Raw genomic sequence first — 27,696 nt, forward strand, 5'->3', positions numbered from 1 at the left:
ACAGACAGTATAAGAAAGCAGAGCTGTGTCTTTGTTCTGTCAATCCAGTTGGATCTGAGGATTGTTTAAGTGTTTATTTCAAACGGATAACCATGCTAATTACAATAACTAAAAATACACTGACATTTAGCAGGAAGAAGAAACTCAATCCCAGCATTTAGGCTTGAAAAATTTGTATTTTTGACTTGATGCGCGTCTTCAGTCAGTGAACTTCCTGTAATTACTGTAATTCAGATCGCTCATCAATCTGTCATGGGCCGAGAGTTCAAACTGAACTACCAGTGCTTCTTATTCTGTTTCGGCTTCATGTCGGTGCCAGGAAACCCACAAATTCATCAGCAGCAGGGCGGAGACGTATGAGCAACGTGTTATCATATGAAGACAGTTGTAGCACTAAAACACACAAGTTTGTATTTCTATCCTTCGCAGGACATTGCATTGGCCTCCATCCAGTTCTGCAGCCTTAATGAACCATTTTAGGACCACGGTTTGGTCCCCGTAAGGACTGCTAGTCCTGAGGAGGCAGGAGATTATGAGAAGGTAACAAAAGCCAGGTACACACTCACTGCAAAGCTGAAAAAGAGACAGCAACAACTGGAAATAAGAATATATATATATATATATATTTTTTTTTGTAAATGCTTTTTATTCAGTCTTCACCCTGTACAAAAGTTTCTGGATTGTCACAACAGTAAAGAAGCCAACTGCAGCCTCTTTGTTGTTTTGCAAAGTTAAAACAAATGCAGCCATTTTTATATAGCAGAGCTTTTGAGAAGTTAAATATAGGTGCTGGAATAGCTTAAAAAGACAAATGTTTTATGGTTACAGCATTGTTCAAAGGCACCATCGGCCACAGGCAGGCAGGGCTTGTGCCTTTCAGATAGTGAAGCACAAATCCACATGAAAAAGGGCTGCACACGGGAGGAGCAGCGAGCGGAGCCGTCGCGTAGCTGGAGGGCTGGAGGTTGTAGCTGCGCTCGGCAGCAGACCACAGGAATGGCCTATTTTTGGAAAAGAAGAAAGCGCGGCTCTCCTCCTCACTGAGCGTCCAGGATGTCTGTGGGCGGGACGTCTGGTTCGCTGCTCGGGCTCTGAGAAGTCTCCCCCGACCAGGAAGAGGGGGTGACCTGATTATAGAGGGCATCCCCGGAGCCAAAGAGGGGCTCCTTGAGGCTGAGGCTGTACATGAGGAACAGATTGAGGGCGACCATGGCGAGGAGCGGGAAGACGGTCAGGCCGGAGCCAAATCCTCTCCAGGAGGGGCACGTGTTCAGGCTGAACCAGTAAACCAGCCTGAGAGGGACCCACAAAAAAAAACACCAAACAGGAAGTCAGAACAAGGTCAAAGGTTAAACACTCAAAGCTTCCCCGATGGGGGGAAGGGTAAGTCAATCAGTCAGGCAGGATTATTTCCATTATAATGTCCTTCTATACTAAATCTGACCTGGCTGTCTGTTAGCAAAATATCTTATAAACTGCTGGACAGATTTTGATCGCTTGATGTACACCTACAACTGACCAACCTTTGGAGTCAACCCAAGTCAAGATGGCTGCCTGACTTTAGCAAGCACAAAAAATGGCTCAGACTCGGTCGGTTTTACTGATACTGAGCTAAACTTTGGAGTGGTTGTAGCTGAGAGTCGTTCCCAACACGAACTCTGAGCACAAACAGATTGTGTGAAATCTTCCAGTTTCGCGGGAGGTTTGAGATTTAACCAAAACAGCTGTAACTTCATCCTTTCTCAGCATAAGATGATCTTAGTTTAACTCTTTTTTTCCTGTCTTAATGTTTGACTTTAATGCTGTGCTCTGCAGGTTAAACCCCGTTTATTTAAGTCTAACGTAAAATGATTGCATCTTTAACAACCAATGTATTTTTTGGAGCATCCGTAAATAAAAATGCAACAATTCCCAGCCAATAAGTAAAGCATTTATGATTGCGTTGGATCTTCTGTTGGCTTCTTTAAGCAGTAACTTTCTTCAAACAACAAAGTCAGCGGGGACACGATGGAAAGCAGACATCCCAACAAAGTTTGGTTACATCTGGGCTCAGATTTGCCCTTTTGAATCAGTTCTACCCTCTTTTTTTTATGACATCTTTTTTATAGCGACCGCAGAGAGCTCTGCCCTGGATGCAAACTGAGCACCACCCATCCAAACACCAAACACCAGAACAATGTCAGCAACCGGCCGGCGAAAAGAAAGGAGCATGCAAATATCTCTCTGCAGCTGCTGGAGGAAAAAAAGAAAAACCCACGGTGGTTACAGACACAAAGAAGCTGTTGAACAGGCCTTATCACCATGGAGACAGATCAACCTGTCCAGGTAAAGATCCTGGTCCATATATCAAATCTATTTTTAGCTTCTGAGGCCTTCTTGTTTGGTGTCCCTGCTTCAGAACACCTTCTAAATTTAATACACATGCCATTTGACTTTAAATCGGCCTACTGGCTTCGTCTAGTTGCTGTTTTTAAACAATACCTGCTCATTACGAACATTTAGTCTTTTTATTGCAGATTATTTGCCTTGTAAACTTTGACAGAAACACTGGAGCTACTTTACAGAAAACAAGCAAAGTTTCTGATCACGTTTCCCGTGACCCCAGCTGCACAGATTATTCAGACGTTTCAGGTCCACAGGACTGGAGACTACCTCCGTGGACGTGGAAGACGGAAACTAATATACAAACGTTAACCAAAGAGTCCAAAAAGGGATCAGAGGAGAACTCTGAGGTGAAGGTACATCAGCGGTAGGTCGCATCGTCGGTCGCTGTTTGAGGAAGACGACAGAGGAGGACGTCAAATCATAAAAAAGCTAAGACGGAGACACCACAAAGCTTCTGGGAGAACGTCCTGAGGACAGGTGAGACAACACTGGAGTTACATCAGCTCTATACAAAGAGAAGAACCCTGGATCTACAGTGAAACACGGAGGCTCGGGTCGGTTCTGGAGCTGCTTCAGGGTGTCTTAAATCTGTGCAAAGAAACCTCAAGACTATCAAGGCATTCTGGACTGAAATGTGCTGCTCAGAGTCAGAACCTTGGTCTGAGTCGCAGGTCGTGGGTCCAACAGGATAATGACCCAAAACACACAACTAAAAACACCCAAGAATGGCTCAGAACCAAACACTGGACGGTTCTGAAGTGGCCCATCTGAGCCCTGTTGAACATCTGTGGAAGGAGCTGAAACATCTGGAGCAGGAAGCCCTCCAACCTGAAGCACCTGGGACAAAACACCTGTGGACAGGTGCATTGGTCCCAGAGAGAGGTGCAGAAATCACCCGACTACAGCGATCACATCAAAAAGTTGTGCAACCAAATATCCTAAGAGGGACAGCATCCTCTGTGTCGAGGCAGGTTTCGAAGCTCTCTGCTGATCTCCGACACGCTGCCAGATCCTCTCTTGTTAATGACGGAGTTTGTTTTTAGCAACGTGAGCTTTAGAGACGGCGACCTCGGTTTGTCGGTTCCCCGATTTAGACTGAAATAATTACAGGTATTCGTGATTACTCGTGAGGCGAAGGTCACTGGCTTTTGAGCTCGGGAGATAAATCAGCGTGTTTGGTGTTTTGGAGACTGGGTTGTAACCATGGTAACTCCCTCCTCTGATCCACTCCCAGCCTCACCTGCCGAAGACGAACATCACAGCCAGTATGGGCACCAGCTTCAGCTCGCCTTGAGGCAGCAGAGCGGCCATCACGACCAGGTTGAGAGCGTAGAGGAGTAGCTGCTCCGAGGTCGACGTGACGAACAGCTGCTGAGGCGTTCGTCTTCTGGGGAAGGAGTCCTGCAGGTCGAAGGAGCCGGAGCAGAACTGGCAGCCTGCGCCCACGAGCATCGCTGTGGGGAATAACAGAGCAACAAGTCAGCTGACGCCTTGAATCTGGGCCGTCTTTTCTGACAGCAGCCTTTCTGGTTTTACATTTTCTTCATTTGAATACAGAAACCCCCCCACAGCAGGCTGGCCTGCATGCAAATCCTCCCCTGTGTGTTTGCACGTGTTCTGCTTCGACTGAGACAATTAGTCCACAGTCTTGAGAGACAGAGACACAGCGGATCACTTCCTGTAGTTTCCATTTAAAACCATGTGAAGGAAACTATGTGTCTGTGCAGAGGCCCTGGGAGACGTCTGCCGTGCTGAGGTTTTAGGAGCATGAAATTAAAGAGGACACTGAAACCTTCCAAGACGAGGCAGCCAGACAAACCAAATCCTCCTTAATCTTTGTTATTTATCATCGCCCGCTGCTTTTGCCCACATCTGGCATCTGTCTGGCATGAAAGGCGGCGGGCGATATGCATTCCCCCGAGGAGTGTGTATGTGTGTGTGTGCAGGTGTTTGAAGCGTACCCAGCAGGACGGGCAGCGCAGCCACCGAGCACCAGCAGAAGGTGAAAATGAGGCGGCTGCTGGCGTCGGGGCAGTCGGGGGGCCTGATGGGGACGTAGAAGTAGAGCGCGTAGAGGATCCCGGCTGCACACAGCAGAGAGGCCAGCACCGAGACGAACGCAGGAACTCTGCCGCTCTGACAGCATTTACTCTGGCTGCAGCGACAGCAGCATCGCCCCCGATCCGAAGCCTCCTCCGCGGCTCCGTTAGTCTCTGTCGGGCCCCCTGGGGTCCACACGGCCAGCTCCACGCTCTCCGGTGGCGGGCCCATCAGAGGCCGGCCCTCGTCCACGGTGCTCTCCAGATTGGTGGATTCTGGACTCCATCTCGGCGTGTCTGTGCCGTTGGGAATGTCGCCCTGAGAGGCCAGGGTTGGGGGGCCGATGCAGTTTTCCGTGCTGGTGTCCAAACTATGTGCTGTGATGATCGGACTGGAAAGAGTCTGATCCAGTTCGTCCCCTCCTGTCTGATCTGCTTCAGGCTGTGCTGGGAGGTGAACGCCGGGCGGCTGGTGGCACGAAGCTAAACCTGTCGAATCACAACACATTTTACTAAAGAAAAGATCAACCACAGACTTACTTTACTTCAGAGTCTCAGAAATACGTCCTGTTAGTCCCACTTAAACAGAAATACGCCTCTTACAAGAATAACCTGGATGAATGTGTCTGATAAGCAACAAATCTGAAATAAAAAACAAAACAAGTTGATCTGATGCTGTTTAATTCTTCATAGTTGTCCTAAATGAGCTGCATCAGTGACACGTTCCTTCTTTAAAATCAGTACGGGCACTAAAATCTATCTGCAGATGAGGAAAAAGTAAGAATAAAACTGTTTTTAACACTTTACTGAGCTCCATCTGCTGTTTCCTGATGTAAACAATAATGCTGAAGACTGTGAGGTGTCTTTCAGAGTTACTGAGTGTAATTTATGTTTCTACAACAATCTTTAAAGACCGGCATGTCTGGCCCTTCACTAAACTTCAGCTGCAAAGAGAAGAGTGAACAGGCTGCAGCAGAGTGCTTTGGTTCTGCAATCCTGCTGCGTTTTTATCAAAACAACCCAAAGAAATTTCACCAGGACTTGAAGAAGCTGAGTAAAAAAAACAAGACAGTATGCCCTCTTTAAAACAGAAACGATGACTGCTTTGTTTTTGACTCAGATTCTATCTTTGCTCCCTTTAAATCCAGCCTGGAGCCTTGTCATATTCAGCTTCTGCTCATTTGTTCTGGTCTCTCCACGGATCCTGCAGCTCCAGCGGGCAGACGGTGACAAACAGCAGGAAATACTCACTCGTCGGCTGCTCTGCTGCTGCTGGTGCCGGCTCTAGGGAGCGCTGGGAGCCCGAGACAGAGTGGGAGGACGAGTGCAGCTCCTCCACCGAAGACTCGGGGCTGTCCGACACCGGCGCCAAGGAGATCTGAGTGTCCAGGTCCAGGAAGGGGGAGAAGGAGAGCCTGGCCGGGTCGATGTCCTGGAGCTGGTTGATGATGTCGCTGATGGACTCCTTCATGCTGTCGAGCTCCTTCACGTTCTGCCGGTTAGTGGCCTGAGGCCCCGAGGAGCTCATAGTCACACAGCCTGAGGGAGCAACACACACAAGAGTTAAAAGCTTGAATTTTTCAGGTCTGGAAACCCTTTTCCCTCCAGCTGTAAAGCACTGGCTTTCTGCGTGGAAAGTGGAAATACTTCACAACAAAATCCTGATCTGACTTCATCTGGACTGATGCTCAAACGTCTGCAGGGCTGACAGGATGACAAAGCTCATCTCTGCCTCGGCAGTGGTTTTATCTGTCCTCTTTTAGAATCACAGCAAAATGAAGCAGCTTAAAAAGCTTCAGATGTTTCTTTCGGGTATATCGTGACGATGGCGTACAGAATCAGGTTCATGTCAATAAAATCGAACAAGAAAATAACAACAAAAAAAAAACAAAATACGACATTGTAGAGGAGGTTTTGCTCCAGAAATGATTCGTTTATTCGTCTCGTGGTGGTTTATTTTCTGCCAGACTTTTATTCTTATTTTATTGGCACAAATCTGACTCGATAAATGATGACTTTTGGATCTAAAAGTCATATAATTTTTGTTTCCAAAGCCTGGGTGGAGGTTCTATTCTAGGATAATTGGGATTTCCTGTATTTTTACTTACAGTTTGATCAGGTTAAGATCAATAACATGTCAGGATGTTTTTAAAAAAAGATTTTAAGCCTCACAGATGAAAGAAAGAAAGAAAAAAAACATTAGGATATAAAATCCCAGCAGGGATGGGATGACTTTTATGAAGAGAAGAAGACAGAGTTACATTTTTTTCACTTAGAATGACAGAATTTTTATTTCCAAATGTTGAATTTAAAGGAGACAAAACAAAACTCATCCAGCGGGTGGTTCAGATCAGTAAAACTACGTCACTTTTCCAGCTCAGAGCAGAATTATCTGTGAAGTTATTAATTTTAACTTAATTTTGTGCTGCTTTCACTGAAAGTAAGGAATGAAAACATCTTATTTTGTTGCCGCTTTGCCAATAAGTGCAGGTAATAATCAGAAATACTTCTTTTATGTAACTTCACAAAAGCTGCAATGCTTAGGTTTTATTTTTTATTCTTATTGCCTGACAGAAAGGCAAAAAGAACCTGATTTAAGATGGCCACCAAAGCTAATTTGACCTTCAAAAGCAGATATAATTTTTACAGATGTTGTGCCAGATCTTTGCTTCAAACTTTAACTTTAACATCATAGTCGAACAGCAGAGTCAAAGACGACCTGGAACTGAGTGTTTAACGACCTGAGATGATTTAAAAACACGGCCTGCACCGAAGATGTTCCTGAAAGAACGGGAAAATTACAGAGAAGAGGCTGCAGAGCACTGATCTGAGTTTGTCTTTTGCTAAATCTTGCCCTGCAGAAGTAAAAAAAAGCTGTGGAGTCACTACGCCTCCTGAAACCAGCTGCAGGAAGCGGACTCCATGAGCGGGCTTTGGGACTGTAATCCTGTTTTATTGTGACACGATGAACAGAAATAAACGTCAATCAGCTGATCAGTCAAACCAGAAGAAGCCTAAAACAGAAAGTACAGCAAACGAGGTCAAATCCTGTTAGGGAGAATTAAACACGCTCCTCAAACCTGATGAGGCCACGGCGAGAAAAGTGTTTATCTTTTTAACCAAACTTTTGCTCCACAGAATAAACAGCTGCTGCCACTGAAACAACAAGAGAAGGAGACGAAAACAGAGGAAAAGAAAACAACCCTGAAGCTGCTTTTCTACAAGTGAAGGAAAACATTTCTAACATTTTGGTAAAATCATTTCAGATCGGGTCGAATAATTGCAAACAGGTGCGTGTAACTGCGAGCGCAGCTTCCGGTAACAGACTTTATGGGAGCGTTTACGGGTGGTTTTGGTTTTGGGGGAGAAAAATAAGAAAAGAATTATTTGTTCTGAATAGAGACAGACCTGAAAGAGGTGAATGGATGACACGTGAGAAGGTGAGACTCAAAGACATCAGGTGAAGGGAAGACGAGCGTCTGAGAACATCACAAGGCAGTGGGTCCTAATCCTGGTCCTTGAGGAACACCATCCTGCATGTTTTCATCGTTTCCCTGCTCCTCTGCAGGTCTTCATGTCTGCAGAAGCCTTTAATTCACTCGCTCATTCAAATCAGGTGCCTCAGAGCAGAGAAACAGCGAAAACATGCAGGATGGTGTTCCTCAAGGACCAGGGCTGGGAACCGCAGCTTTATGGGATCAAAATATCAGTTTCATTTATTCACAAGAAAAACCAAAAGTAATCTAAAGAATTTATGACATTTATACTTTAAAACGCCACAACTTTTCACAGGAAGCTCGTGTTTTTCCTCTGTTAAAGTCACAGTTATCGCTGGCCGCCAAAAGGCGAAGCTGTGTGTGCGTTCACGTGCCTGTTAGCAAAATATCTCATGAAGCACTGGATGGATTTTAATGAATCTTTGGATCTACAACTGATTAACCTCTGGAGCCAATTCAAGATGGACGCCACAGCTAACCAGCCCACAGAACAATGACTACAGCTCAGTGTGGTAGTAGCTGAGAGTCACTCACAACACACCCTCCGAGCGTGACGTCACACGGTATGACGTCATGAAAGGCGGCGGGCGATATGCACTCCTCCAAAGACTGCTAACCCTTTTATTACACCTGTTATTACAGAACAGCTAATAAACGATCTTTGTTTTTGTTTGAAGGGGATGCATGACTATTTTTACTTTTTTATATTTTAACACTCAGATCAAGTTGTTTTTTGGCTCATATTTTAACATTAAAGCCAATAAAATCCATCTACTTGGTGGTAAAACCGTCCAGATGTTGGTAAAAACAGCTTAACTCTGGATCTGAGGCTTCTTGGAACATCTGCGGATTGAATTTGGACTTGGAGCCACTTTCTTCTGGATCCCTTTTTTTTGGCGCACACCCAAAATGTGGCGCAGAGTCTTGGCACACAATGTATATATATATATATATATATATATATTTAAAAATAAAAACACCAAGAAGACGGTCTTTCTCCAGCCAAATGCGGACTTTCCCGTGTACAGAGGAATAAATCACGGTGGTTATCGGAGCCGCCTGGCGCGGAAAGCACCAATGCGCCTTTTTCCCTCTCCCTCTCTTTCTTTCTCTAGATCATCTCTCAAACAAAGCCTTTCTAGTTTTGACTTAAAAAAAAAAAAAAACCTCTTGTTTGGTGTTTAGGGCTGCAGAAAACTGATTCGTTGGGAAATAAATCCACACAAAAAAGCGCATGAAGCCGTGCGTAAAATCCTTCAGAAACCTGGAGCTCATTAAAGCAGCTCACTGGCTGAAATCAAACACAAACCTTACAGGATTGTTCTGCTTTAGAAGGACTTACTTTAGTCGGAGCTTGCAGGATATTTAGAAGAGAAAGAGTCCCTCCGTCCTTCCCTCCCCCTCGGCTTCTGCTTTTTGTCTTCCAGGATCCTGAACTTCTGAATCAAATTTCAGGACCGACAAAATACACAGCTTCTCTCCGCCCACACCAGGTTTTTTTTGTTTTTTTTCTTCCTGGGTACCATGTCAAAGACCATATGGAGCAAATAAAACCTGAGAGGATCCGAGGAAGAGGAGGAAGAGGCACTTACTCAGATGCAACATTAGCGATCACATCCATCACAAACAGGACATTTCTCCAAACAGGACTGTAAACATTTACACTTGAACTGAACTCCAACATCCACACAGTTCTGCTCCTCTCCAAGGATCTTATTCAATGAACCAAATAAGATCCAGTCTGTTGTTTTTATTACTCTTTTACTGACTATTAGTGATTTTTTTTACCTCAGAAATGCTGTAAATATTCTGGTTTTTATAATAATGTGATAAACTTTGTGAAAAATGCCAACATTTGGACGTGTAAACCGCGGAGAAAGGTGAAGAAATGCTGCTGCCAGTGGCTCGTTACCGCGGTGACCACACGCCTGCGTCTGTCACTCCCTGACTGCAGAGAGAGGCAGACAGAAACAGACTGAAAATTAAGCCTAAAAAAAAAAAAGAAAAACAGCTGCTGTGTGAAAACTACAAGTCCGATTTTAAAAAGTTTTGAACCGGGAGCGTCAGAAGACTGATGATCACAGCTGTGAGTTAATTTATTATTTTTTGTATATGTCCTGACAAACGTTTTGGCAACAAGACAAGTTGGTTTGCTAAGAAGTTGAAGATACTCGACAGCTCAAAAGTTAATGACGTCACCTGTAATTTGTAACAAATGATCAAACTTCAGCAGCGACTCACGTTTTGCTGCATAATTCACGTTTTCAAAGTATAGGACGGGTTTGAACAGGATAGAAACAATGGTGCTTTAAAAAGGTTCAATGGTTCTTATTTTTGGGATGTTTAACATCTTCCTCACAGATAAGCTCCCCTCGGTTAAAACCGCTCCATAAATTCCTCTTTTTTTCCCCTACTTGCTCTCATAAATATTTACTTTCCTGCTGAACAGAAAGCAAAGAGATTCGTTTTAGCAGAAATGTAAAAAAGAATGCTAAAAACACTCGACTACTGTCTCGAACTTTACGAAGAACTCGATCTTAAAGGAAGTTCAGGCACAAGAATTAAATATTCTGGACTTAAAACCTTTTTTCCACTCGTCTGTATTAAAATATACATATACTAGAATAAAATGTTCATCTGAGCTCACCTGATGTACGTGAAAGCTGACGCCCATGTGAGGTTTGAAACATTATCAGGGTAAGTTTATTCCATTGAAAAAAAAAAAAAGCATTTCTTTCAAATATACAGATACGGGTTGTTAATTAGCAACTCATCAGCAAAATACTTAATAAATAAAAAAAAAAAGAAAAAATCTGAATATAAACACGACATTTCAAGTTTTGATCTAGAGACACACATTAGCAGTTTACAGCCTGAGGAATGATTCGTGGAGAGAACGGAGGTGGCAGTTTTCCGCCTTTTCAAGTCATCGGCAGGTTTCAGCCGGATTCTGCTTTTCGACGAAGGTGGAGCCGCGGAGGCGTTGAGGGGTGCGCAGTGGCCCATCAGTCCTCCGACAGCAGCCGGAGGAAGTGGTCCTTCCTCTTCTTCAGCACCTCCTGAAAGTCCTCCTGAAAAAACAAAGCGGGAGATATTCAGACCCGGACCTGCAGGCGGGTGGAGCTGAAGATAATCAGCTGCTCTGCTCACGACCAGAACCAGAAACAAAACAAACCCATCAGAACCGCTTCCGGGCTCGAACCTGGGTCTCCATTTGAGAACCGAATGGTCTTGTTTACGCTCATAGTTTCAGTCCTAAAAGTCTTAACTGTTATTATAATGAGACTAATTTGCTTAAAATACTAATTTAACAAAAAGCAAAAGCTTCATTTGATCATTATATCTCAGTTACACAGAGTCTGATATATTAACTATTTTTATTTTTACTCTAACTGTTCAAACCTGGTGTGTAAAAATAAATGCAAATTTAACCTTTATTTAGCATTTCTCTTTGGTAATTTTAAAAAGGCTTAAAGCTACTAGGTCATAAATTTATTCATGATATTTGACACTAGTATACGACTTTTTAAACTTAGTGGGGTAAATAAAACACTGAATGTTTCTCATTAAGACATTTAACTCTCAGTTAAACCTGCAGTGGTGTAATGTCGCCACAAGGGGGCAGCAAACAATCCAAAAATAAAGTTTAATCTGTAAAGATATTAGTTACAGCTGCTAGTTCTCACATTCAGTTATGAAGCAACAAAAACTCTTTAGGGTCTGTTTCTGGTCCGTCCTCCCCTGAAGGAAACATCTTAAGCAACTAAAAGCTTCATCTTGTACACAGTTTGCTCTGCTGGCAGGAGCAAAGCAGTGGTGAGTGTCATCATGTTGAGTTTCCCTCTCCGAAGCAGCTGCCCGCCTTACGGTAAAACCCAGAAATGTGATCGGTGCAGGAAAACTGCGAAGACGAGAAAGCTCAACAGTGAGGTGAAGTAAACGATGGAGCAGACTCACAGCTGCAGCCAGCTTCTCCATGTAGGGGATGAGTTTCTGCAGCTCTCTGTCCTCCGGGGCTCCAGACCAGCTCTTCACGGGGACCGTGTTCATCAGCTGCAAAACACCAAGACACGCGGATGAGCCGTCTCCCTTTTAGCCAACAAATACGAGATAATCAGCTGGTTAAATCGGCTTGTTATCCTCCAGCGCCTGCTGCCCGATGTTCATCTGCAACTGTTTAGTTTTTGGAGTTCAAGATTAAAGATGGCCGCCACAAAGGAGATGAAAGCACAGCTAAAAAGACTCGTTTGCGCTCACATGGTAGGGGTAAGTATGAGGCGCGTTGTCCAGGACGACGGTCTTGGCGAGGTCCCTCCCGAGGACGCTGAGGTCTTTGACGTAGTGTCCGAGAACACAAGCGCAGTCGTCCTGGTACAGACGGTGCCTGCAGAGGAGATGGGAAACGTCACGGAACAATCGCAAAAAAAAAGGTGTCCCTACAGCGCTGAACACAGGATTATTAGAACGTCCAAGAGTTCAGTCGGACTGCTGATGTCCCAGAGGAGAGTCATCCGGGAAACGTACCGAAAGAGTTTCCTCTGAGGGTCCAGGATCTCCAGGATCTTCTCAGCGTACTCCTTCTTCGCACACGTGTAAACAAACAGCTGGAACACAGCGAGCAGCCGTGAGAAACCTCGTTCAACACCTGAAAACCTCGAAACAAAGTCCCACGTACCTCGTAGGTTTTCGCCATGGCTTGCAGAAACTCCTTCACATGTGGTCGTAGTATCATGTACACCTAATCCATCCAGGGTTAAAAGAATAAATAATTCAGTTTCTTTAAAGTTAAAATCCGCTGACGCAGCTGTTTTTGTTTTGCGGCAGGCAGACTCACTGAATGACAGGTTATTCGGTACAAATGTAGTTTTTTTTTTAATTTAAACTCCAAAATTCACTTTCCAGCAGCTTCTGTTCCTCATCCGTGACAAAAATAATGAGTCACGGAGGAGCTCTGAAAATGATCCGCAGCAGCGGTTTCCAAACTACGAGCCACAGAGAAGCTCGGGACTTTAAAACATTTGTTTCACAGCCATAAGTTTTCAACACCAGGAGAAAGAAACACGAATACAACCCCGAAGTGTAACCGATTACTTGATGTAATTGAAAGCAGGAGTGACGCTGCTGCAGAACGATCTGCTTTGTTTCTCGGTGGAAAAATGGGGATTCTGTGTGACAAGAGGCAGATTTCATGTCTTTAAACGTAAACTAATATTTAAAAGCGACGCCCGCTGAACCGGAACATGTCCTATTATTCCTCAATGGGTCTGTCTAATTCCTGGGAACGAGCACAGAGCTCCTAGTGATTCAGTACTGCCTTTTTATGATCAAACACTACTTAGATATGACACGTTCAGCTACAGATGTCGAGAAATGGCTTCGGAAATGTGCCTTTACTGAAATTCATCGCCTTCAAATCCACGACTGGAAGAGTTCAGCAACAATGCGGCGGATTGAAGCCGAACAGGTTTGTTAACCGCAGCGTGCGGTGAGCAGATACCTTGTACTGGTGGTCCTGGAAAGCTGTGTAGAAGGTGTAGTCTGCGTCTTTGATCACATTCAGGGAGCTGAACATCAGCGTCTCCTCCTGGGAAAAACAAAAACTAAAATCTGAATCTGCTCCTACAACAAAGCCCCCAAAGCAGAAACCCTTCCAGACATTTAGAGAGTGTTTGGCTGGCGGGACGGGCCGACGCCGGCGAGGTTTCTTGTCGTGGTGAGAACACACACACACAGAGAGCTGCTGACGCTGCTTCTCAGTTACTCACTACATCTATTTCACTTTCTCTTTGTAAAGTCCCGGGTAATAATCATTTATTCCAGCTTTGACCAACATGAAAACCTTCTTTGCTCCGTCAAACACAACAGTTCTTTATATTATTCATTAAAAGACAAATGTAACGCCAGCAGGGACAACGTTTTTGATAAAACAAGACAAAAATAAAAGTGATACATCCAACCCTTCGACTACAGCTCAGAGGGCTGATCATCGACACTTAAAAAACACTGGCTTATTTTACATAAACACACTAATTTATATATTTTCACGCCTAATAAAAGAGAGCGCAACAACGTGAACCCAGTTAATCACAGGCACAGACGCTAAACGCCACAGAGAAGCTAAACATCATTAGCATCGTCTTCATCACTGGGAATTTATACACTAAACAAACGATTCAATGTCCTTCCTAAAGACAGCCATGTTATGATAACATCTATTATTTACAGACTTTTATTCTTCAGGGTTCAGCGGAAGAAAAAGAAGAAAAAAAAGATGGAAGAGATGTGAAAACAGCTTTACTGGAAAGTGTTTCAGCTGCAGGAAGCATTAAAGACACAGACCGCCAGCTTCTCAAACGTTAGTTCTGCTTCGGCTGCAGAGAAAAAACACGCAACTTTGCGCCGCCGCAGAAAAATAAATATCCTGTTACAGATTTATGCCACTACTGTGCACAACAAATCAGCCCCATTTGGGCAGAAAAGGACTAAAACATAACGTCACAGCCTGATGTTGAATATTTCTGAGTTAAAGGAAAACCGACGAGGATGAAACTCACCAGGTCGACCACCAGCGTGGCCTCCGGGGTGCTCCTGGTCTTTGGGGGAACGTCCCGGAGTCGCGGCCGGGAATGCTGCGACTGCGACAGGATGTTCTTGATGAGGGTGAATCTGAAAAACGAGTTTACGTTAAACAGCAGAAACCGTTTAATCCTAAACATTTATTTTAAAATAAACAGGCTACAATCAGAGTTATGATTATGTTGTAATTCAGTGTTCTGCTGAGCGTAAAAAAAAATAAACATTTCAAAGCTATTAAGTCCTAAAAACCTGCGTCGGGTGTTAGTTTTTGTTCCTGCACATGAAGAAGAAATCCTTAAACTGGGTGGAAATATAACTAAGTATTGTGTAAACAAAACCTCTAAGGTGAGTTGATTTCCTAACCAGCTGAGGTTTGGAGTAAGCAGCAAATAAATAATAAAATAAAAAGGTTCTATTTACGGGTCAAAGACGTCGTTCTCCTCATCTCCGGCCAGCAGCTCCATGGACCCGTAACCAAACACACCTTGTTCTGGGCTCATTATCACACTGTCCTCCGTTTCAGGACACTTCAAATCTGGGAAAGAGAGAACATGAAAAAAAAAAAAAAAAAAAAGAGTTGGCTCAACACCTGAATGTTTCAGAAGCTCACTGACGTTTTTTTGAGGGTAATAGTTTAGATTAAAATCACAGCCGCTGAGCTTACTCTCTTTGCTGGGCGTGAGGAAACGCACGATGGGGGAGTAGATGTTCCTGGCGGTGGAATTGCGAGGAGACTCGATGTCGATCTCCGACAGTATGCGCTGGTGCTGCATTACGGGCCTGAGCGGAGTCTTAAAGGCTAAATCTAGACGACAAACAGGAGGTGGAGACAATAAAATAAATTAAAAAACATTAATTCTTACAGGTTCATCCTGGAGAGCAGAAGCACCTGACTCCCGGTCCTCCACAGCGACGGCCCTCTTTCTCGCCCAGCCGCGAGGCAGCCGGCGCCTCTTCATCAAGGGAACCTCGTCATCTGTGGATTTATCCACGGCCTCCTCACCCTGTGAAGTCAAATGGAAAGTTTTCAAACTGTTATTAGTCTTACATGTAGAGGTGAAGGGATCTGACAAAAAGCTATGATCATTTATATAAACGAGGGCGACTTTGCAGGGAGTTCATTCCAATGCAACGACACACGTCTCAGATTATATTATATTTATAATACATTTTTACACAATATAATACACATACATGGCCTTTAATTTCTGCTTTCACAGATAAATCAAAAGGCAGGCATCAATAAGCTATAATGTGAATAATTATACTAAAAAAGCTGAATTACTAAAACTTTACTATAAAGTTTTTATTTATTTCGCCTGAAAAGCAATTTGAGATAACGACAATAATTCTTGTTTCAAACTGATGTTTAGCAGATGAAACTACAATAAAAGATGGATGTATCTATTCTGTATAAACATGTAGTGAGAACCTACTTATAAAACAGGCAAACTATAACGATGTATGATCACAAGCAGCAGAGGGCACCTAATATATGTGCTGCTAATCTTAAAAAAGGGCCATTAAAATGGACTTTTAACGCACTAAAATTCACAATGAATCAAACAAAAACAAATCATTTACCTACAACAAAGCATGGAAAAAAAGATTGATGTTGGCATTTTTAAAAAAAGGAGAATAAATACAGCATAATTACGAAAAAAAATGCATCATAACTTGGCCCCAGGGTAAATACGACGCATCTCTATTTGCTGACAACCGTTTTACCTTCTGGCTCTTTTAACGAGCAGCAGAGTCTCTCTTCTGCACCATAAGATCCGTATTTGTTGCAATCAACCATCAAGTCGAAAAGAAAGCAGAAATCCTGGGAGCAAGTCAACCTTGCAGGGCTTCAGTCGTTCAAACGGTAATGTCCTGCTTCAGTAGGACCGCCTGTCACGTGCAGCTGGCCTCTTTAATCCACGACGGGTCGACTGCATCAGCCCCGAATCTGTAGTTTGTTGGTGTCGCTTGTGCTCAAGATTAGGTAAACGTGTTTTTATGCTTCTTAGCTTTTCATATTGGACTCGCGTCTGAACTCTCTGTAGTGTTTTGTGGCAGAAATTTGTCATGTATGGATTACGATACAATCCTCAAGGTAACTCCAGAGAAGGATTAGAGTTTTTTGGGGTTGTAATCTGACAAAAAGCAAATATAGCGTCCTCTTAAAAAGTACAAGATTGTGTTTTTTTCCGCAAGTTGACAACTATTTTGCACAATTAACCCTTCAGGAGTATAACCTGAGCTCTAACATGCAGAAGAATGACTTAATTTAGTGAGCGAAGTGCGGATAAAGTTCATAACGTGTGATATAAGCGCAGACACTCCAATGTCAACATAATGTCTTATTAGGGCAAATGCTGCAAAATGTTACTGCTGACTTTGTAAACAACCATCCAACTTTTACCATTTGCCACGCTATATCACTCCAATGTAAACAATCAGAACCCTAATTTTATTTTTCCTATCAGAATACTTATAAAAGAGCAATAAGTGGGAATAAACAATAATAATTTGAGCCTAACTTTAAACAAAAACATAGGAAAAACAATGTTAGCTGTTTGTCAAACGACTTGTTTTTAATCTAGACAATGATGATCATTAAATTAGATGTAACCTACCTCTGATTCAGCCAAAAATGTAAATTATTTAACTATTTTGTCAAGGTGAGAATAAATGCGAACGCTGCAACAGCGCCCCCTGTTGGTGGCTTCAAAATGGCCGCGTTTAATCCAAAACAGTCGCAACATAATCCGAACTTTAAGGCCTTCACGGATAGAATAATAACTGTCCGCCTGACATACGGGTCCCTCCACATTTAACTAACTCCCCAACAAATAAAACCTCTTTTAGACAATGCGAATTATTAGTTTAAGCATCATCGCCGTTCTGCTTTTACCGCTACAGCTAACATCAGTTAGCAACATTAGCATCGTCCTATCATTACACAAGGAAAGCTAACATGCTAATAGCCGAGCATCGAAACATGAAGCGATTACTTACACAACTGGAGGATTTCACTCAAAACCGTGCACTATCGTGATTATTGCTGATAGCAGCTCCACTGTGGAGACAATAATGTACAATCTGGTAACGTGTTACCTCGGATTGTTGTGGGCTCTCGGACACCGCAGTCGTCGACGCAGGTCTCGGCGTCCTTTTGAGGGACTTCTGACGGCTGTTTTTCGGCGTCTCCGAGCAAGCCGTCACTATCTTTTGAGACCTGAGTCTCATTTTTGTTCCTCACGTGGAACTAGTAAGCATTTAAGCGTAAAATCCACCGCTGTTCCGCACTTCCTTTCCGTCAAAAAGCTGTTTTTTCCCGTTCTTTCTCCCCGCCCCACCGCCAGCACATAAGGTTTAGTCTGTGAAGCTCCGCCCCGCGCGGATCGAATCAATGAACGCGGTTCAAATTCGCACGGGGTGCGTTAGATTTCACAGCCGCGGGCAGCTGCGGAGGGCGGTGCTTGAGACCAGTTTTGTCACGTTGAATCACGTTTTTCTGTTTACATTCACGGAGGACAGGAGACATATGGGTCAACAGATACTTTTGGTTTAAATTACACTAATATCAAAACAAGAAAATACAGTAAATATTCAAAACAGGGTATAAAAGAAGTTGTGATTTTAAAAAACAGCTACAAAAGTGTTAAAAGGTGAAACTAATGAAAGTAGGTTAAACACAAAATGACTAACAGTAATTTTATGACCAAATTTACCAAACACCAGAACAAATACACTGTTATAGTGAGACCTTAACCTCTTAATCATTTTGAAAAACAAATTAATAATAGTAAATAGAGGGAAAAAATAGCACTTTCTGCACAAATGTTGACTGCTGATTCACTTATGAAATTTCTTCAAAAGTTAAAATTAGCTAATCTAAACAAAAGTTTAGATTAGGAGAACAAAAGCTAAAAGTGAAAATTAGCAGAACAATAGCTGAAAGTCAAATTAGCAAAACAGCAGCTAAGAGCTAAAATTGTCAAAACAGTATCAAAAAGCTAAAACTAAGAAAGCAGTAGCTACAAGCTAAAAAATCAAGCAAGTATACTGACGTAGCTTTCACAGAGCACAACGTTCTTCATTTCAATGAGAAAAATAATGCAAATAAAGTTATATATTTTAAACACTCTACAAGTTGCATCAAAACAAAAAAAGTCACAGCTGTAATGTCCTGAACAAGCTGAATTTTTTTGACATATAAATGCTCTCAAGCCAACCTTTAAGATTCTGAGGAATGTCAAAAAGGTTTTTCCTCACTCTTGTTATACATCTTCTACTTATCGACCCCTGAATAATAACTGAATAATGTCTCCTCTGTGACGGACAGCAGCCCGTCCACCCCTCTGAGCCTAAACAGGAAAAAGCAGGTACAGAAAATGGATGTAAAATACACTGCAATCCCTGGAAGTGGAACAAATTTCACCGTTCCTTTACTTGTGGATACAGGTACATCCATGGTTTTGACCGCGTAGATGAATGACACACTGAGAAAAAAAACAGTGAACTCTTGACCTCTGTGGGGGATCAGGTGGCTCGGTAACGCTCTAACAGGCATTTTATTGGTTTGGGAAGAATCCCTGCTAGTCAATACAAAGTTGTTCTGCTTGATCGCTTCATCCTAAACTGAAACATCTTTGTTCTGATGGAAAAGGTTTCTCTCAGGATGGGAAACCCCCACAGACACTGGATGAATTAATGAGTTAATGATGTGGCCTTTGCATTCATCTTCGCTAACATAAACTAATAAGTGAATATCTTCCTGAAATCTTAGCTTTGTAAAGCAATATAAGGTTATTTAACATTGAATTTGTTGCCCTTTTAGCGCCTGCCGTCGAAGAGTTTTCACGTTTTTGCACTTGTTGTTTTAATGAAAAACTTGCAGAAAGTAATCATTTTGGAGTCAACCCAATTCAAGATGGCTGCCAAAGCTAAACAACAGAAACACAAAAAGGCTATGACTCAGTTTTACAGATATTGAGCTAAAAGGTAATGTGGGATGAATGGCGGCGGGCGATATGCATTCCTTCAAAGAATGAGTTTTTGGATGCATGAGTCCATAAGAAAAACATGTCTCCACAAACAGGTTATAAATATGCAAACATCCCTTTGTTAGGATTTAAGAGAATAAATAATCTCCAAAGCTGTGTGACATTTAAGAATGGTGATATTTTATTAATTTTCAGATCCAAAATAAAAGTATTCACACAAACACAGAGTAAATAGGCAAGAGTTACTCTTCACCCTTTTTTTTAAAAAAAAAGAAAGAAAGAAAGGAAAACAACAACAAAACAATTGCATTGCTCGATGCCACTTCACTGTTGCAGCGGTTACCGAGAAACATCCCATTCATCAAAACTTTAATCATTTATAGAAAAAAAGGATGGAGGGGAGAAAAAGCACACATTAAGAGAGCAGACAGGACTTGCCAAACTAACAGTGGTACAGGAAGCAGTACTCGTTGCAGTACTAGTAGTAGTTAGCTGTCGAGGTTCCCTGCTGTTGGTGCTTGAAGAAACCAAACAGTGGAAAATGTTACAGATGTGTAACGACGACAAGAGGAGGACACAGGTGGGAGGCGTCCGGATGTTTGAAATTAATCCAAAAGGTGCGGCGAGAAGATAATTTCCCAGCTCAACAACTCGTCTCTGATCTGGCGACGGCATGAGCTGAGGTCGCCAACGCTCGCCGCCGCGCCCTCCTCCCACTGAACGGCGACTCGAGCCAACACTGGGTCAAATGCATCAAACTGGAGGTAGAGGTAGATTTTCCTGAGAAGTTGTAAGACACAATAGACACGCTTTGTTTCCGTTCTGAAGACGCTCAGAGACACCTAAAAATCCCTCACACACACACACACACAAACTCACACACTCACACACACTTCCCTAAAATAATCACATTATCATCATCATTGCTGTATTCATAAAACTGCTCTAAAAGTAATCTCTGTGTGCCTCAGTTGCTAAAAGCATGCCAATAAAAGCAAAGAAAAAGCAAAACAACAAACAATATAAACACAATATAATCCATAGCCCTAAAAAGCCTTATTTCAGACATAATCTATTTAATGAATCTTAGAAATACAGGTTAATTCATACAATTGTCACAGCAGAAGGCATCTTGTTATTTTTTCATTATTATTTTTCCCTGCGCACAGTCCACCTGATGGAGGCGAAATCAGTGAGAAGAGTCCAGTCGAAAGCCCTGAACCCACACGCACATCAACCCGTAAAACCTTCCAGCCGAAATCAGCAGCACGTGGGAACACGGTTAATTCTCCATGCAAGATGCTTTGGACCTAGAAAGGATTTCTAGAAGCTTTACTTTTATCTACAGCTGGGGTGGGATGAGAAGAAGCAGCAACATGTTACAAAAAAAAAAACCTAATGATGTTCTTATGAAGCCAGTCCCGGCGGGAGACCGGTGGTTTGTGCTGACATTGTTAAAACGGGCGGGAAATTTCACTTCAGGATAAGCGAGTGTGTGCAACACGTCAAAGGAGCGGACTTCAGCAGTTCAACTCTGACACGATGAAAGATACCAAACAAAAATGCAGATTTCTGAAAAAACAAAAAGACAAAAAGAACACCAGCTTGAAAACCACCTTCTCCTTGAAAACCTAGAATGAGCTTGGGTTTCGGATGCTACTCAGGTAAGACTGATAAATCTCACTGCTACTTTAAAAACTTCTGAAGAGGCGCCTGCTTGATCACAGCTACAGCAAGACAGGACGCCCGATTACTGACCGATATGCTGTCACTCCTTTATCTGATTGCCTCGAACAGCTACTGACTCTATAAGAGTTTGCTTCGTTGAGTTTTAGTGTTTCTCGTCCACCTGAACGCCAACTTCGAGGCTTGGACGCCCCGGCAAACATCAAACCCCTGAAACACTAAAAGAATATGAGGATACACTCAGAGAATGTATTCTTTTTATTATTCTTGTTATTGAGGTAAATGTGATATTTAAATAACTCTCGCCCTCCTTGAACAGATTGTGCATCATATTAAAGCCTTCCACCGAGGGGCGCTCTTTCCACACTGGTTGAGGCTCAAACTGAGTCTCTTTGCTTGAACTGAAAGGGTTTTATTGATTAAAGGTGAGAGCCTCATTTAAGGTGATATCTGATTGTCTGTGGTTATTACAATCTCTTTATTGGTCTTTGTGAACCTGCATCGACGACATTTTGATGAGGTTTCTTTCTGCGTGAACGTAGGATTCTCTGTTGTGGCTGACGAGAAGCCGTCTGCTAAAGCTTTAAGTTCTTGAGGTAGAAACGGGGGCTTGGTTGTGGTCGAAGGGGTGGGGGGGGGGCGTCGAGAGCGTTTTGAGGTATACAGTGTTGCCTTAATGTCTCCTGATTGTCGCTACCACGCAATTAAAAACAGCCTTTCCCTGAAAATACCGCTGTGCAGAGAGGAGAGACAGAAGGGCTGCAGTACCTCCGCTGTTCAAATGCAAATATCTCACCGAAGCAGTCAATGGATATACAATAAACATGGATCGACTGAAAGGAGAGGAGGGGGGGGCAGGTGCTTAAATGTTGCCTTGGGGGCTGAAAAGGTCAGAGGGTCAAATCAGAAAAAGCAATGTTGGTCCTTTAGCTCTGGATTGATTGGATTTAGTTTTCTCCAGCCAGCCTCCCCCCCTCAAAGATTCAGCTGATTGTCAACCATTACCGTCAGCAGTGACACCTGCAACTCAAGGAGAGGCTTCTATCAGACACCATTCTGGAGGCACAAAACACGCTACCAAATGGATTTCACCCCCATGCTGTTTCAGTTCAGGCCTTCACAGGAACACAGCACAAAGCACCGAACCATTAATTGTCAAACAAAACGGTTAAATAAACTTTAAATTCAGAATTAGATCACGCAGGCAAAAAAACAAAACTGCAGCGTGCTCAAGCAAGCCAGAGCAAGCAGATTAAGTCTATTTTCGATGCTAACAATATAAATAACACACTAAAGATTAAACAACGATGGAGTGAAAATGAAACTCCAGATAAAGCAGTCTAAGATGGACGGCGTTACGCTTCTGCAGCCTGTACAATTCCTGTGGTTAAGCAACGTTTACAGCACAAAGTCAGAATAAATTCAATTAAATATTAACTTAGAAACCCTACTTTTGCACAACTGAGCGGAAGAAGAGCAGCGAGGTTGTGTCCATGTGGACGAACTTTTCTTTTTCTTTACGTTTGTCCAAATCAGAGCGTAACAGCAGTAAGAAAGCAGGCCAGTACGTACCCAGCATATACCCGATACATACTCAGCAAGTACCCAGCATGTGCCCGGTAAGTACAAATATGCACAAAGTTAGTACCGGGTACTTCGAAGTGAATCAGCTAATGAGTCAGGGTAGAAATGGATAATACATCCCTGCAAATACGGGGTAAGTAAATCAGCTATTGAGTCAGAGTAGCAATAAATAACACGACTCGGTAAGTACCATATTTTGACGGCTACCCTGATATCTTTAGTCGATTCACTTTTAAAAGTTGAAACCTTTTAAAATGTTAAAACATTGAAGAACCAACTACTCAAAGTTAAACAACGAAGCCTTTGCAGATCCACCATCTAAGCCTCTTTACTGTTTCACATAAAAAAATAGCATTCTGACGGCGGCGTGCCTCTTTATTGAGTTTGAAAAGTGTTTTTCAAAGTGACCAGTGTTTGTGAAGCAGCTGGTGGCGATTTCCCACCGAGAAGCGAGCTCGGAATCAAAGCTGCGACGGCCATCAGGTGATATTTGACTGAACAGTGAGAAGCGATTAGGCGGAGGTACTGCTCGCTCTCCGGTCGCCTCACGCTGCATTAAAGGCCTCAGAGCAGAACCCACATACAAAGCCTGATTTACTTCCTGGCGTCAGCAGGGACGAGGCTGTTTGGCACAGCTGTGGGGTCGAGGAGGGGAGGGGAAAGGGGTAACAGAGGGGGGGCGAGTAACAATATTTAACAGCCACCAGTCCAGAGAGGTAACACGGGTTAAAGTTCAAAATGCCAAATGACTGATCTACTTCGACACTCAAGAGACGCTGCTACTTCTGTCATAAATCAAGATGAGTTTGAACCAAAGACATGAAACAGAAAGCCAGAGCTACGATTACCTCTCAGCTCAAAGGGCTCATTAAAGCCACAGCTGAACAATTTGAAAAATCACAAACAACACTGTCTGCTATATCCTCCACAGGCGACCCTGTCCACCAACCAGCACAGGATAAGAAGCACTTGGATCAGGAGAAGCACGAACACAAATAAAACGAACGATAGCGCCTGTAATCCAGATTACAGATTGTCAGAGATGATCTGAGACACGCGTCGGGCTTCTTCTGAGGCCCTGAACGCGCCTCCTGACACCTGATTGTCCATGTGAGCTTTCGCAAATAAAAACTACAACAGGTCTGTAGTGGAGACACAAAAATCCTGTGAACTTAAAACAGGAAATCACTTCACTTCTGATTGAAAGACCTTCATCCACAAACAGATGTATGAATCTGACCTTAAAGCGATGCTTCAGATCATTTGAACGGCCTCAGTTTGGAGAAACAGAGTTTAATTCAGACCAGACCGAAAAGTTGCCTGTTTACTGTGACAGAAATGCTAATAAAGCAGAGTTTGAATGAACCACTATAAGGCTACGTCCACATGGAAACGCAAGTTTTCCAAAACAATCTTTCTGTCGTTCCTAAAAATATCCCGATAAACATTGAAGCGTTTCTAGAAATGCCTTCAACCACACGGAAACACTGAAAGAAAATGACCCAAAACGCTGTAGTAGCTACTGAAAATACACCGGAAACAGGAAATGAGGTGTGGCGTGTGTGCGTAAAGCTTCCACGCTGGGTGTGAAATGTAAACACAAGAAGAAGAAGAAGAAGAAGAAGAAGAAGAGGGCGGCCTCAGATCGTAGATTTGATTAGAGGTCGGGGCTATGACATCATTTTCAAAAGGTTGCGCTTTGGCCGTGTACACATAAACGTAAAGGTGGCGTTTCAAGAAACACTAAAAAACTTCTGCGTATTCACAAAAACCGTCTCCGTGTGGACAGCCCCTGAAACCTTTGCGAGGCCGAATTAAACTTGATTTCTCCAAACTGAGCCCGTTCAAATCCTCCACTTCAAAAAGATCTGAACTATCCCTTTAATGCAGCAATAATAACATGTTCTGCAGAGAAAAAGGTGGAAAGCCTCGCTCCGTCCAGTGTAAAAAGCGACAGTGGGAAGCCAGGAGACACCTGAGACGTGCCTCAAACTGGCGTCGTGTTCAACAAACAGGAGCCGATTTCAGATTCAAACCAGCCAAATGTTTTCTGGAAGAACAAACACAGCAAAACAAACAGATCTGTACAGAAAACCTGCCACTTTGAGTCTGACCGGGATCCAGAATCCATCCAAAAAATAAAAACAAAAATAAAACATCCTTCAGATTCAGACCCTGCAACAAAAACAAGACGCATATCTCAAAACCAGAGCCAAAAACCTGCACTTAAAACTTGTTCTCTCACACAGAAATCCACAACGGCTGCCATGTGAATAAGGTTATCTGGTTTTTACACAAAATGAGGTCACGACCATACATTGTTATATGCCCTGAAGGAAAAAACGAAACGAAACAAAACAAAAAACAGATACCTTTTAAAGCTTTTCTGATTAAAAATAGAGAATATTCATACTTCTTACTTTGTTTTTTTAAAGAATTCTAAATATATATTTTTTTTTTTTCCGCAGTGAAAAGGTTGTTAAAGATTTCAAAGATAAAACACAAAATAAAGAGAATAATGACAATGAAAGGTTAAAATAAAAACAGATCTCTCCTCCGGAGGATATAACATCATTGTCAGTCAGTAGCTGTGTTTGTGGGTGTAAACAACGCTTTAGCCTTCCTAGTTATTACCTTCTCTGTTGTTCTCCAATAATCTGTACATTTATGCAGAAATAAATAATTCACAGGTTGTGCATAATGAGAAGTTTAGCATATACTGGCTCTCAGTTGGGATATTTCTTTTGGCGATGAAGAACAAAAAGAGATGAGTTTGTGAGAGAAAACCTGAGATAGTGTACTTCAAGTGAGCTGAGTTTCAGTTTCTGTACTGATGACGGTTCTTCTCTTCTTTGTTTTTATTGTTTGTTTGTTTTTCTTTTTTTGGCATTGATGATGTAGAAAATAAGGTTGCTTTTTGGCTTTTTTTTTTTTTTCTTAGCGTGGTAATTCAAAAACAAAACAAAACAAAAAAAGAAAAGTGGAACTGGTGGGAGTTTGTTAAGACAACGGATTGCTGGAGGTTGAGGTAGGTGTGTTCTGCTGCTGCTGCTGCGGCGGCGGCGGAGGAGGAGCGGCGCGACCGCTGACGGGTTTGTTGGAGAGGGACGACGCAGACGCTCCAGACGAGGCCAACCCTGCTGCTGCCTGAGCAAAAAGAACACCTAGACAGACAAAAAACCAAAAAAAAAAAAAACAATGAATGTTGGAATACAGCGAGCTATTTTAAAAGAATAAATACAACATAAACTCAGATTAACTAAGCAAACAAACAGGAAGCAAGAGATTTTAAATATTTTGCATTTTTACCCATAAATAAGTCATTTTCAGCTAGTTTTGACCAGAAGTCAGAGACAATTAGGGTTACAAAGAGGTAGAAAATTTTCATTTATGAGAAGCTGCAGATTTTTGGAAATGTTCCAGGTTGGAAACTTTCCATGTGAGTCGTGGGAATTTATGGTCACTAAATGGAAATCTGTGGTAATTTAAAGAAACTATCATATCCTGACAAAATAGTTTGGCTTTGTTATAGTCAGACAACATCACAGGCAGTAATGATAATTTATAAAAGTAATGGATTTAATGATTTAATGTGCCACGTCACATTCACACGACTTATAGAAAACAATGGATTCAAAACACGTTTTAGTTCTTTTTTATTATAATAATTGTAATTCTTTTTGTAATGCTCTAAACTCTGAACAAATATTCACATATATGTTTGTTATGTTTTTATCCTTGTATTCACATAAAAACAAAACAAAAATGAGTAGATTTCATATCACAAAATGTCATTAAAATGTTTAAATTTATGTCCGGAAAAAGTCAAATTTCATTCACACAACTCTGATCAGAACTATTTACATGATATTTGATCATCATTTTTTTGTCATTTAATGCACATAAAAACAAAATAAAGTTCAGTAAATTGAATTTCAGATCAAAACATTTTACAGTATTTCCACCTTTTTGTCACCTTTTTGTCATCATTTAGATTTTTGTGTTTAAAAATTGTACACCTGAATAAAATTTTACAAGAGGAATTCATAAAAAAACAAGATTTTAATCCATTTTTAAGCAAAACCGCTGACTTCCTTCAACTTTGAAGGATCAGCTTTGATTGATTAATAAGGCTTTTTGAACATCTTTCAATTTGCAACAAATAAACACAACAAAAATATAAAGAAAATAATAAAAATTAACCAATAAATGAAGAGTCAATAAGTTCTTAACATCTTCAAAAAGGAGCAGGAAGGAGCATAATCTAATTTAGTCTTATTTAGAAACTAATAATTACTCATTTCCTTCCTTCTCATGATTACTAGAATGACTTTTTTTTTTTTTTTTTCTTTATAAATCCCACATGTTGACAAAGTAACTGATACTAATAATAATATGGATCCCAGCAATCCTATATTATTAATGATGATATAATAATATAAATAATTGATCATACATGATCATATTTCATGGCGCTCCACATGAACTGATGATTATCTTTGTTCTAAATGCTTCACTTCTTTCACCAGCGGACGTAGAAATGTCATTTTTAACGAGGCATTTATCTGTATTTTCTTTGTTTAAGCATTGCTAAAACATTTTAAACACTAAGAGACATGAATTAAAAGCTAACATGACACAAACAGCTCGCTGAAATGCGTTTGAGGTGAGGAATAAAATCGCGTGGCGATGAAATCCCATTTTAGATCGTCGGGAGTTTCCACAGGTGGCGAGTATTTGTTGTTAAAGCTGCTCATTTGCTTAAAGTATACTGGACCTTAACTTCATGCAAAAGAAAAAGGAGTGGTCAACTTCATGCCTTGTCTGCACTAAGTCAACACAACGCAACCACAACGTATTTTCAGACAGAAAATAAATGATAAACAAGGAGATTTGTTAAAAGAAATGTGCATTTCATAAAAATGCATGAATATA

At 42.0% G+C, this 27,696-nt stretch overlaps 3 protein-coding genes across 9 annotated transcripts in view; all 3 read right to left on the reverse strand.

The window, feature by feature from the left end:
- Nucleotides 1–609: 609 nt before the first annotated feature.
- LOC108234288 (transmembrane protein 79) lies at nt 610–9,414 on the reverse strand. The gene is made up of 5 exons (XM_017413349.3): nt 9,264–9,414; nt 5,676–5,963; nt 4,347–4,913; nt 3,626–3,839; nt 610–1,293 (listed from the first exon to the last, which is right to left on the reverse strand). Exons 2-5 carry the CDS (start codon nt 5,950–5,952, stop codon nt 1,038–1,040), a joined length of 1,314 nt encoding a protein of 437 aa, XP_017268838.1. The 5' UTR covers nt 5,953–5,963; nt 9,264–9,414; the 3' UTR covers nt 610–1,037.
- A 1,182-nt stretch (nt 9,415–10,596) lies between these two features.
- Nucleotides 10,597–17,861, reverse strand: ctdspl3 (CTD (carboxy-terminal domain, RNA polymerase II, polypeptide A) small phosphatase like 3). Its single transcript, XM_017413304.3, has 11 exons — nt 17,600–17,861; nt 15,387–15,501; nt 15,162–15,302; nt 14,918–15,032; nt 14,476–14,587; nt 13,419–13,505; nt 12,597–12,659; nt 12,446–12,525; nt 12,179–12,305; nt 11,879–11,974; nt 10,597–10,992 (listed from the first exon to the last, which is right to left on the reverse strand). The coding sequence occupies exons 1-11, from the start codon at nt 17,729–17,731 to the stop codon at nt 10,927–10,929; spliced, it is 1,134 nt and encodes a 377-aa protein (XP_017268793.1). The 5' UTR covers nt 17,732–17,861; the 3' UTR covers nt 10,597–10,926.
- Nucleotides 17,862–19,649: 1,788 nt separating this feature from the next.
- The window catches only part of arid3a (AT rich interactive domain 3A (BRIGHT-like)), a 50,479-nt gene continuing 42,432 nt past the window's right edge, over nt 19,650–27,696 (reverse strand). For all 7 annotated transcript variants that reach the window (XM_017413480.3, XM_017413481.3, XM_017413485.3 and 4 more), the window contains one exon: nt 19,650–25,925. In XM_017413480.3, coding sequence (XP_017268969.1) covers nt 25,762–25,925 — 164 coding nt within the window. In that variant the 3' untranslated portion in view covers nt 19,650–25,761. The remainder of the gene's footprint in view (nt 25,926–27,696) is intronic.

Source organism: Kryptolebias marmoratus, linkage group LG24, assembly GCF_001649575.2.
Source record: "Kryptolebias marmoratus isolate JLee-2015 linkage group LG24, ASM164957v2, whole genome shotgun sequence".
NCBI lineage: Eukaryota > Metazoa > Chordata > Actinopteri > Cyprinodontiformes > Rivulidae > Kryptolebias > Kryptolebias marmoratus.